This window comes from Cinclus cinclus, chromosome 3, assembly GCF_963662255.1.
Source record: "Cinclus cinclus chromosome 3, bCinCin1.1, whole genome shotgun sequence".
Taxonomy (NCBI): Eukaryota; Metazoa; Chordata; class Aves; order Passeriformes; family Cinclidae; genus Cinclus; species Cinclus cinclus.
Window position 1 is genome coordinate 93794525 of NC_085048.1, and position 12232 is coordinate 93806756.

At 51.1% G+C, this 12232-nt stretch overlaps 2 protein-coding genes across 2 annotated transcripts; both read left to right on the forward strand.

Annotated features, from left to right (window-relative positions):
* The first annotated feature begins 22 nt into the window (after positions 1-22).
* LOC134041968 (acrosin-like) lies at positions 23-2272 on the forward strand. Its single transcript, XM_062489037.1, has 5 exons — positions 23-93; positions 374-616; positions 929-1194; positions 1464-1609; positions 2087-2272. The coding sequence occupies exons 1-5, from the start codon at positions 23-25 to the stop codon at positions 2270-2272; spliced, it is 912 nt and encodes a 303-aa protein (XP_062345021.1).
* Positions 2273-6278: 4006 nt separating this feature from the next.
* LOC134042182 (acrosin-like) lies at positions 6279-8759 on the forward strand. The gene is made up of 5 exons (XM_062489314.1): positions 6279-6349; positions 6630-6866; positions 7179-7444; positions 7714-7859; positions 8337-8759. Exons 1-5 carry the CDS (start codon positions 6279-6281, stop codon positions 8757-8759), a joined length of 1143 nt encoding a protein of 380 aa, XP_062345298.1.
* Positions 8760-12232: the final 3473 nt, after the last annotated feature.

A 12232-nucleotide genomic window follows, 5' to 3' on the forward strand; every position in this document is an offset into this window, starting at 1 on the left:
CTGACACGTGCCTCTGGCAGCCATGAATTGGCTTGGCCTCCTCGTCCTGCTCACCATGGCTAGCCAGGCCCACAGCATGCAGTACCCCTGTGGGTAAGTGGCCCCAGGCCCTGGGAGGGAGCCATGGCAACACTTGGGGCCTTCCCTGGAGAGCGCCCGCCTGTCCCCCATGGCCGGGCCACAGCTTCCCACCCACCATGGGGAAGCCTCAGTTCCTTGCCAGCAGCCAGGTGCTGGCACAGACAGACTCACATCCCATGGGCTTCCCTGGCTGGCTGTGCGTGCAAGCCCTTGTGGGGAGGGCAGAGGGCTGAGCTTCAGCCTGAGCTACTGCAGGCCATGAAGTAACAAGGAAATCTCTTTTTTCTTGCAGAGGGACCTGCGGGCTCCGGGCTCCACTACCTGTCTACAGCCCCATAACTTATTCCTACGGCAGTGTGGCTTATGACTATGGCTTGACACGCATCGTGGGAGGCACAGGTGCCATGGAAGCATCCTGGCCCTGGATGGTCAGCATCCAGCATCCCTGGGCACCAGGCAATAAGCATTGGTGTGGAGGGTCTCTTATCACTGCAGACTGGGTCCTCACAGCAGCTCACTGCTTCGACAAGATTGAGTAAGGAAGAGCAGGGAATGGGGACATCCCCACAACACCAGCAGGTGCTCTGTCAGCAGCTCCACCTGCTATTCCTATCCCCTTCCCTCTCAGGCAGCCCAGCTGCCACATGGCTCAGGAGAAGCCTGGGTTGTGCCAAGGCCTCCTAGCAGCTTCCAGCTTGGCATTCCCCCAGCCTAAGGCATTCAGGGGCATTCACACTTGCCAGAGCATGGCTCCCTCTCTGCCATGCCAAGCAGAGTTCTGGCAACTGCCAGCTGCTGTGGCACATGGCTCTGCTTGTTCTCAGCCCTCTCTCCATCTCCTTTCCAGGAACATCAGCATGGTGTATGTGGTGATTGGAGCCACCCAGTTGAGTCAGCCAGGTCCTGGGGCTGTAGCTCGCAGTATCAAGAAGGTGGTGATACACCGCTCCTACAAGCGTATTGACTATAGATATGATGTTGCCCTGATGGAATTGGACCAACCTGTCCAGTGCAGCCCCTACATCCAGCTGGCCTGTGTGGCTCACCCCACCCTGAAAGTGTCAGAGCTCAAAAACTGCTGGATTGCTGGATGGGGTGCCACGACTGCAAGATGTGAGTTCCAAGAGAGACTCCTGGGCTAGCACAGCACACTGGAGAGAGGGTCTGGGCTTCTTAGCAGCACAGGCCAAAGCCAGGCTGCAGCATGTACACCTCTGTAGAGAATGACCCGGCCTGCTCCCCAGAGACAGGCAGCAGGGACAAAGTACTCCAGTGCCTCTGCAGAGGAAAAGACAAACTCTAGGGAAAAGAATCCCTTCCCCAGAGATATGAGGAGAACTGGCAAGGTGCTACAGGGGGCTTATTCATTTCTATGCTCATAGCTCCAGTTAAAAGTGATCGCCTCCAGGAGGCCAAGGTCCAGCTCATCGATGTCCAGCTCTGCAACAGCAGTGAGTGGTACGCAGGGGAAATCCACCCCTACAACTTGTGTGCTGGTTACCCAGAGGGCAACATCGACTCCTGCAAGGTAATAGCATGCCATGAGCCACTCAGCCCCCAGCAGCACCAGCAGCCTGGGCAGCACTGCCCCAACACAGCCCAGGGCCTGCTTTGCACAGCCACTCTCTCACCCTCCCAGCCCCAGCTCCCCCCAAGTGCTCTGGGGGCTTCTCACACACTCCCCATCCACACCTGCCTGCCCAGTGCCTCCTTTGTGCCAGAAAGCCCAGAAAGCCCAGCTCGTACTCTTGGCAACCCAGAGGTCCAGGTGCCAAACGTCCATCCTCTGCACATCCAGGAGCCCTGTGCAGAGAGCACAGAGACAGCCCTACACTACAGGACCCCAAGCCATTCACAGCCAAGATTCTGGAGGCTCCAGCCCCTGAGCAGGATCTTCCTCTGCCTGGAATCCAGCTCTGGCAGGGGCTGTGGGAGAGAAGGAGACAGCCCCAGTGCAGACAGGGACCACCCAATACGTCCTTAATCCTCCTCTGCTCTGCTGCAGGGTGACAGCGGTGGTCCTCTCATGTGCCAGGACAAGAATGCTGACTACTGGTGGGTTGTTGGAATAACCAGCTTTGGAAAAGGCTGCGCCAGGGCAAAGCGGCCCGGAGTGTACACCTCCACTCAGTACTTCTATGACTGGATCGAGTACAATATGCGTCCACAGACAGTTGAAAGTGTTTCTTGAGCAGCAGGACAGGCAGGATCCAGGGCAGGCTGCAGTGCACCACAACCTTATCCTCCTGGGTTAATGCCTGCTGATGCAAAAGCAGCCTCAGTATCAAAAGCCTGATCTGTCCGGACCACACTCCTCTCCTGTGTGCATGCAGACACTGGAGTTGATTTAGTTGTCGAAATAAAGTTACTGTTGGTCACAGAAAACCATCTTTTCTGTGCACTTCCAATTCCTGGACAAGACAAAGTCTGCCATATTCAGCACTTGTGGAATGAGCCTGAGGGCACAAAGGGACAGAGTGGCTCCAAAGATCTCCAAAGTGCCTGGTCAGAGAGGAGAGTGCTCACAGACACCATGGGCTGGAGGAATGTGCTACATCAAGGCTAGGAAGGGGATAGGATAAATGCAGACACCTTGGGGGTGGGGCTCAAAGGCACATGGGCTGCTGAATAGAGCCCTGGTGTGAGCCTGGGCTAAAGGGAACAGGCCTGGGAAACTCCCAAGCAGGACAAGGGAAACTCCTGGCTCCTGACTGGAGTGCCAGTGCCCTAAGGCAGAGCCACATCTCACAGGCAGTAAAGAGGGGTTGCTGTGCCAGGTGGTCACACTTCACAGATACTCAAAGGAAGAGCTGGGCTTATTCTGTGGAGAGGAACCTGGCAGGAACAGTAGGAGAGAGCACACAAGGAGTGCCATGGAAGGCGGAGGTGAGTTGGGCAGCAGCAGCTGCCACACCAAGGCTGTTCACTGGCATGGACAACCTGTGAGCCAAGGGAAAAATCCCTGGGCTTGGCTCCATATTTGGGAGGAGACAAGGGCAGAGAAAGGGAGGAAGATGAGGAAGATGAGAGGGCTGTATTGGCCTGGCAGATGGAGAGAATTGGAAATGGAAGAGCACAGACACAAACTGCAGCTTGCTGTGCTTCTTGGCCTGAGTGCTGCACATAATCACTACAGGATGGGAGGCAAACCTTCAATTGTAATTTGTTAATTAATAAATACTCTACAAAGTGTTCAAATTTGCCCCAAAATTTAAACCCTTTTCCATCAAACGTTGATACTGATGGGTGGGGGGAGGAATGGTATAGGATCCTGGAACACCATGGGGAAGACTTGCTGAAGGCAGTTGCTTTTCTTTCCAGGTGAAGGCAAAGTGAATGTTGACTTTATCTAACAGATGGCTTCAATATGCCTTGGGCTAGGTGTCTCTCCCCCTGCTTCTGGATACTTTTCTTGACTTCAAGTAATGCCTTAAAGAACCTAGAAATAAAACAACACACTATTGTCATAATACTAGTATAGGAGGTAATAAAATGGCTGATGTTTATTGGAGGCCTCCGGGGACAGATATGGCACATGTGCACAGAATTCCTCCCCCATATGCAGTGAATACAGTTCTATAAGCTTAGCAAATTAGCATATTAGCATATTTGACAAAAATCACCAGTTAGGACCACACATGGGGATGGAATTCCTCCCTCTGTTCAACTGTCTGTAAATCCTCCACTGCAACCATCCCCCTCCCCCAGATGGAAACTAGACTTTGTGTATGAAAATGTGTCCCAAAGAGCTGTTTCCAGCCGTGGTTCCCAAGAATTACCAAGACAGGATTGAGGCTTTGTACCCTCCAGGGCTTAGAGCTCTGAAATAGGTTTTGTCCTTCTGCTCAGGGAGTAGGCAGGGAAAAGTATTGGGAAAACTAACCACAGATACAATAGCAGGCTACAGAGCTACAATATATGTGTAAAGAACACAGACAATATATTTAAAAAACAAGTCAAAACTCAATCCGTCATCACCAGGCCAAAGGAGTCCTGTCTCATGGCAGGTGGCACCCCTCCCTTTATGTTAATCAAGATGGGCCCTGTTGTGTGGCACAAGGGACACAAGGCTCTCCCTGTGCCTGTCTCCAAAAGCCTTTGAGTAGAGACTCAAGTCCCACAACTGCACAACTTATGGGGACCTACACAATTCCTCTGTGGCCACCTTAAGCTGATCATACTGTGCATGCCTTCTCCACCCACAACTCATAATTTCACCAAATCTGCACCAAATTTTGCAACAATAGAGAGGTTTTAATTTACACAGACTCTGCAGGCAGAATTATTACACTCCTCCTCTGCCTCCTTCCGACTCCAAAAATCACTGCAAGTTGGATATTTGGAGGAGGGAGCACCAGGGGTACTCCTCCACAGTCTTATCTGGGCTGCCAGAGTGCTGAGGAAACTCTCCCATGTGACAGTTCTGGAGGCACGGGTGGCTTCAGTGAGCTGACAGGTGCCCTGTTTGTTTCTCTATCTAGTTAGAGCAGGTTTTTGTAGTCATTCAACCCTGGGGTTCTGTCAGCAGAGTCACACATCTCGTTCCATGAAGAGCCACAGGTTCCTGCTGCATCTCTCAGTGTTGTCCTGGTTTAAAGGACAGGTGTCTGCCAAGGAAGGCGGGAACCTCCTTTGGAATGGAAATTATGACCCCTGTCCCTCCAAATTATTATAATTTTGAAATAACGGGGTTTTCAGATATGACGTACAGGAGTAACAGTTCTTTCCTAGTGTGTGTAACAAGGCAAACAAACAACAACAACGGCAGCAGCAATGAACAGATCAGAAACCCAGTATGAACCTGAGCTCTCGGCCACAGGCACTTTTCCCTTTGGTGCAGTTCCCATCAAACCCGGCAGGGGCGCTGGTGGCTCCCGGCCGGGCAGGGCAGGTGCAATGATTCTCCCACGCCTGCAGGGGCAATGTGGCGGGAGCTGGGCTCGGCCGCGGGTCTCACATGGTAATGGTGGAAGAGATGGAAAAGGGGCTTCCTTTGGAAACTCATGGGAAGCAGCCGGTCTCAGTGCCACTCGGAAAGCTGAATGGACTGCAGTGGGAATCTTGGAGCGACAGATTGGAACAGCAGAGGCAGGCCCATCCCAGAGTGACAAAGTGTAGCAAAGATTCCGGAGCCATGCCAGAGGCTGCGGAGTGTTTGGGCAGGCACAGAGTGCCGGTTTTATAAATTACTCACCACAATTGGGTAGGTTAATCAATAAGGCAATTTATTACTTTGTTGAGAAGGAACAGGCAAGCTGCACTGGGGACGTGGGAGTCTGCTCTCCACCAACACATCTGTCCCACCCCTGGTCACTATCCCTTTTATAGGTAGTTTCTTGTTGAGCTGTGTCATGCCTACTGTGCTGGGGTGCTATTCTGAGCAAGCCAGAACGTGGTGGCTAGCACTCAAGCAGCAGTGGCTACAAGCCTCCATTTGGTTCGGACAGGGCTTGAACATCTCCGGTTATACTCCTTCAAGCAGGTAACAGCAGTAACAAGCCTTTTTATGTTCACACAAGCTCGCGTTTTCCTTATACATGAAAACGTTGATACAATTCATAATCACAGTGTCAAAAATAAAAGCAAAAAAAAAGAAAAAAAAAGAAAAAAGAAAAAAATGTATAACAGCATAAGCCAGTAATTCACAGCAAAGCAATTAAAAAAATATAATGAAATCATTATATTTTCCTTTGTCTCATATCTATGCTTTAATTTAAGCTCAGTATTCTTGTTTATATTGATCCCATGGTGGTTTTCTCATGACACAGATCACTATGCAACATCTCACATTCTGGCCCAAGTTGGGGTCTGTTCATCAGGACTTAGTATTTCAGTGTCCCATTCCTCAAAGTGCTCAAGGGCAGCCTCTGAGCCGGGCTGTGTACAATGTAGAAAATTAGATCTCGTGCAAGCCATCCTGCCTGGCCCATGGTATGGTACCGGGCCAGAGATATGTGATCTGCAAGCATTCCAGCTCAAACCATTCTATTGCTCCTTGATTTGATTTTGTCCTCCCCGCAGTGGGCTCCCATGCCACAGACCCCCACAGTGCCGAGAACACGGAACCCCAACCTCCATGACATCAGCCCCGGGAACGAGGGCACTACGGGCAGCGCAGCTGCTGTGGGCATTGCGACTGTGACTGTGCTGTGCAGGGAGCCCTCAGAGCCTGCAGCTGACACGTGCCTCTGGCAGCCATGAATTGGCTCGGCCTCCTCGTCCTGCTCACCGTGGCCGGGCTGGCACAGGGGACATGGGACAACTGTGGGTAAGTGGCCCCAGGCCCTGGGAGGGAGGCACGGCAACACTTGGGGCCTTCCCTGGAGAGCGCCCGCCTGTCCCCCATGGCCGGGCCACAGCTTCCCACCCACCATGGGGAAGCCTCAGTTCCTTGCCAGCAGCCAGGTGCTGGCACAGACAGACTCACATCCCATGGGCTTCCCTGGCTGGCTGTGTGTGCAAGCCCTTGTGGGGAGGGCAGAGGGCTGAGCTTCAGCCTGAGCCACTGCAGGCCATGAAGTAACAAGGAAATCTCTTTTTTCTTGCAGAGGGACCTGTGGGCTCCGAGCTGTGCCATCTGCCTACCACCCTATGACTAATTACTATGGCAATGTCATTGATGACATAACACGTGTCGTGGGTGGTGCAGACGCACTGCCAGGGGCCTGGCCATGGATGGTCAGCATCCAACACCCCAGGATACAAGACCTGAGGCATCTGTGTGGAGGGACCCTCATTAGCCATCAGTGGGTTCTCACAGCAGCTCACTGCTTCGACAAGGTCACGTAAGGAGGAGCAGGGAATGGGAACATCCCCACAACACCAGCAGGTGCCCTGTCAGCAGCTCCACTTACTATTCCCATCCCCTTCCCTCTCAGGCAGCCCAGCTGCCACACTGCTCAGGAGAAGTCTGAGCTTGTGCCAAGGCTTCCTAGCAGTTTCCAGCTTGATATTCCCCCAGCTTAAGGTGTGCAAGGGGACTCAAACCTGCCAGAGCACGGCTCCCTCTCTGCTGTGCCAAGCAGAGCTCTCACAGCTGCTGGGCTGCTGTGGCACATGGCTGTGCTCGCTCTCAGCCCTCTCTCTGTGCCTTCTAGGGATATCAGCATGGTGTATGTGGTGATTGGAGCCACCCAGTTGACTCAGCCAGGCTATGGGGTACAAGTGCGCCATGTCAAGCAGGTGCTGATACACCCGTACTACAATCCTGATGACATGAGCTATGATATTGCCGTGATGGAATTGGACCATCCTGTCCAGTGCAGCCCCTACATCCAACTGGCCTGTGTGGCTGACGCTACACTGAGAGTGTCAGAGCTGCAAAACTGCTGGATTGCTGGATGGGGTTCCACCGCTGCTAGAGGTGAGTTCCAAGAGAGACTCGTGGGCCAGCTCAGCACACTGGGGAGAGGGTTTGGGCTTCCCCAGAGCAGAGACGAAAGCAAGGCTGCAGTGTGTACGCCTCTGTAGAGATGGACCTGGCCATCTACTTGCTCCGCAGAGGCAAGCAACAGGTCCAGTGCCTCTTTAAAGGCACAGCCAAGCTGTAGGGAAATAGATACCCCACAAGACAGCCTTGAGAGGAGAATCAGAAAGTAGCTGCTGGGGGCTTATTCCTTTCTCTGCTCATAGCTCAACAATCAAGCGATCACCTTCAGGAGGCCAAGGTCCAGCTCATTGATGTCCAGCTCTGCAACAGCAGTGAGTGGTACGCAGGGAAAATCCACACCCACAACTTGTGTGCTGGTTACCCAGAGGGCAACATCGACACCTGCCAGGTAGGAGCATGCCATGAGCCACTCAGCCCCCAGCAGCACCAGCAGCCTGGGCAGCACTGCCCCAACACAGCCCAGGGCCTGCTTTGCACAGCCACTCTCTCACCCTCCCAGCCCCAGCTCCCCCCAAGTGCTCTGGGGGCTTCCCACACACTCCCCATCCACACCTGCCTGCCCAGTGCCTCCTTTGTGCCAGAAAGCCCAGAAAGCCCAGCTCGTGCTCTTGGCAGCCCAGAGGTCCAGGTGCCAAACGTCCATCCTCTGCACTTCCAGGAGCCCTGTGCAGAGAGCACAGAGACAGCCCTACACTACAGGACCCCAAGCCATTCACAGCCAAGGTTCTGGAGGCTCCAGCCCCTGAGCAGAGCCTTCCTCTGCCTGGAATCCAGCTCTGGCAGGGGCTGTAGGAGAGAAGGAGACAGCCCCAGTGCAGATGGGGGCCACCCAATACGTCCTTAATCCTCCTCTGCTCTGCTGCAGGGTGACAGCGGTGGTCCTCTCATGTGCCAAGAGAAAAACAGTGACTACTGGTTGGTCATTGGTATAACCAGCTGGGGGAAAGGCTGTGCCAGAGCAAAGCGGCCTGGAGTCTACACCTCCACTCAGTACTTCTATAACTGGATCCTGTACCAGATGAGCCTTAGCCCAGATGGAAATTCCCCTCCAACATCACGGGCATGTAGTCATTATCTGACCACTTCACACCTCTGGAGTCATTATATTGCCACCCCACAACCTCCTCAGAAGCCACTGCAAAGACCAACCCCCTCTCTGAAACCAATACCGGTACCAACAGCACTGGGCAAAATTAACTCCTGCCCATTTCCTATCAGGTTTCTGTTGGAATTCTTTACTCGAGTGAAGAAAATCCTCGAGCAGATCTTTGGGCAAAGCACATCTTAAGCAGCAGGACAGCAACAATCCAGGCCACACTGCAGTGCGCAGCAACCTTATCCTCCTGGGTTAATGCCTGCTGATGCAAAAGCAGCCTCAGTATCAAAAGCCTGATCTGTCCGGATCACACTCCTCTCCTGTGTGCATGCAGACACTGGAGTTACCTTAAGTAAAGTTGCCTTTGGTCACAGGGAGCCATCTTTTGGTCCAATTTCCAACTCCTGGGCAAGGCAAGGACTGCCATATTCAGCACTCGTGGAATGAGCCTGAGGGCACAAAGGGACAGAGTGGCTCCAAAGAGCTCCAAAGTGCCTGGTCAGAGAGGAGAGTGCTCACAGACACCATGGGCTGGAGGAATGTGCTACATCAAGGCTAGGAAGGGGATAGGATAAATGCAGACACCTTGGGGGTGGGGCTCAAAGGTACATGGGCTGCTGAATAGAGCCCTGGTGTGAGCCTGGGCTAAAGGGAACAGGCCTGGGAAACTCCCAAGCAGGACAAGGGAAACTCCTGGCTCCTGACTGGAGTGCCAGTGCCCTAAGGCAGAGCCGCATCTCACAGGCAGTAAAGAGGGGTTGCTGTGCCAGGTGGTCACACTTCACAGATACTCAAAGGAAGAGCTGGGCTCATTCTGTGGAGAGGAACCTGGCAGGAACAGTAGGAGAGAGCACACTAAGAATGCCATGGGAGGCAGAGGTGAGTGGGCCAACAGCAGCTGCCACACCAAGGCTGTTCACTGGCATGGACAATCTGTGAGCCAAGGGAAAAGATCCCTGGGCTTGGCTCCATATTTGGGAGGAGACAAGGGCAGAGAAAGGGAGGAAGATGAGGAAGATGAGAGGGCTGTATTGGCCTGGCAGATGGAGAGAATTGGAAATGGAAGAGCACAGACACAAACTGCAGCTTGCTGTGCTTCTTGGCCTGAGTGCTGCACAAAATCACTACAGGATGGGGAAAAAACTCTTTTGCCCTTATTTTCCCACAGCAGAATGGCATAGACAATGGCCTTTGGCTTAATTGTTGTATGTCTCTGGCCATCCTGTCATGAGGGTGCCACAAGTGCCCTCATTAGTTTGAGCCCAGAACAGCAATAGAACTCACCGGCAGTAAGGGCATGGAGCCTGCCAGAGGGCATTTCTCCAGCTGATGTGGCCAGCACAGACTGAGCTGTACCTGTGTTTCACTGCACCTTATTCCTGAAGAGTGATGCAGCTTGGGCACTTCACTGCTCTCCCACTGTGTCTGTGACTGGACTGGCTCCTGAGCCAAGCACACGTGTTTCCTGCAGCAGCCCTGTTCCGTAGTATAGCCACTGCGGGTGCCCCAACCAAACTGGGCCTGCCGGGGAATATGTGGCATAAATACAGAGAGGTGGGAATGATGGAGTTGTCCTGAAACAAAGTACTTTTAATGTGAAAATAACAAAAGTAGAAACAGTACGGTACCAGCAACAGCTTCCAAAGACCCTGAAACCCGGAAAGCACAGAGATAAATAAATGGGGTGGAGGGAATAAGGTCCAATCAGCAACAATGATAAGGAGCAGAACCTTAAATGTAGCTGGCAGCCAGCCCACCACATCTCAAAACCAAGAACAACACTTTTTTGTAACAAACTATTTTACATATTAGTTCCCATGAGACAACTTTTCCTTCTATTCTCTCTCCATGATGGAAGGATGTCCTTCCTCCTAGCTAGATGTCTCCCAAGGATTGCAGCTGAAGCTCTCTGCATCTTCAGGTGAAGCCAGCTTCCTGTCCACCTCAATTTCCACACCACAGAATTTCTATTTTTGGAGGACTATTGTGGGAAAAAGGCTGCAGAGGGCAGGGTACCAGTGAAATTTCCCAGGACCTCATCCTGCTAGAAGAGTGGCCTAAAGAAAGCAGCAGAGAGACTTTCTATAAGGGCAGGTACTGATAGGACAAGGGGCAATGGCTTTACAGTGACAGAGGGTAGCTTCAGATAAGATCATAGGAAGGAATTCTTGACTGTGAGGGTACTGAGGCATTGGTATGGGTTCCTTGGAGCAGCTGTGGATGCCCCATCCGTCAAAGAGTTCAGTGATAGGTTTTGAGCCAGGCTCTGACTAACTGGGTCTAGTGCAAGGTGTCCCTGCCCATAGGAGATAGATGATCCTTAAGACCCCTTCCAATCCAAACCATCCTACGACTCCAAGATCTGTGGAGTAAAACTCCACATTTACATTGAATAAAACTCTGCCTTCTTCAGCAGCAGTGATGATCTTCAGATGTCATTCCTTAATGTTAATTAGCATAAATGTGTGTGACTATACTGTCATATACAGAGTTCCACATTTGGTCTCTGACAATAAGTGAAAATTAGACCAGCAATTTAGTAATAGTTACAACAGACATATCTACACCATAATGTCAAACTGATATAAACAATCACCTTATGAAATACATGCATTAGTGCCCTCAGACGGGTGGCTCGTACTCATGAGGAGAGAGCAAGTACTCTATGCAAAATATAAATATGTATCTAAAAATGTAAAAATAGCTGTCACATAGTATTCTCTCTTGGGGCATCTGTGACAGACTTAGTTGGCAAGGCACTGAATTCTTTGTTGCAAGCTCCTACATGAGCAGGAGGCAGGATGAAGGCAGGACTAGGTGCATGAGGATTCCTAACTGCTGCCAAAGACAGCTAATGAAATTTTGTTAAGATTGTATTTGAAGAACAGAGAATGGAAAGGTGGAATGATAGTTCTCTTTTCCTATATATTTCACTTCTTGCATATAGAAAAAGAATTCTAAGCCTTTATTTTGGAGAAAGAAACAACATACTGGAGAAATTCCTTCCTTTTTGTCCCTAGGTTGGGTCTTCTGACTTACAGCAAAGGCAGGTTAAGGGTGGAGATGGGATGGGCCAGACAGCATGTCTCATCTGATCATTCTGAGTTGGATTAAGTCTGGATTTAAGCAAACTTTTCTCCTCTCTACATACTTAAGGCCACTGGAGGCATCTGCAGCTGAAATTGATCTACAACAGCCTGTAAGGCTTAACAAAGTTCGGCCTGTGCCTTGTTCCAAATTCATTTTTTGCAGCTTGAGGTAATGTGGAAGGCATGAAGACTAGTGTCTCAATCTGACTATTCCTGAGATTTTCACAAAGCCCTCTGGAGTGTTTGCTATCCTGGCCTTCGGTTACAAGAATATTTTAACCCAATCTCTAGATAACCTAAGTCCTAAAGGAATCTTACAGGTTTATATTTTTGAAGGTATGAGATTTGTAAGATAACCTGTATCTTTTTAAATCATTCAATATGTGTTATTAATGCTGTTCCCTCAGAGCCCTATCATTTGCATTTCTTGATTTTCATCCAAGGATGTGATGTAAAAATAGTTTTAACAGAGAGACAAGGTACATTCCCACATACACATAGAGGGTGGTAAAAGCCCACAAAATTTTTACTTCCCACATTTCCTCTGCATTTTTGGAAGTCTGTCTGGGGAGAGAT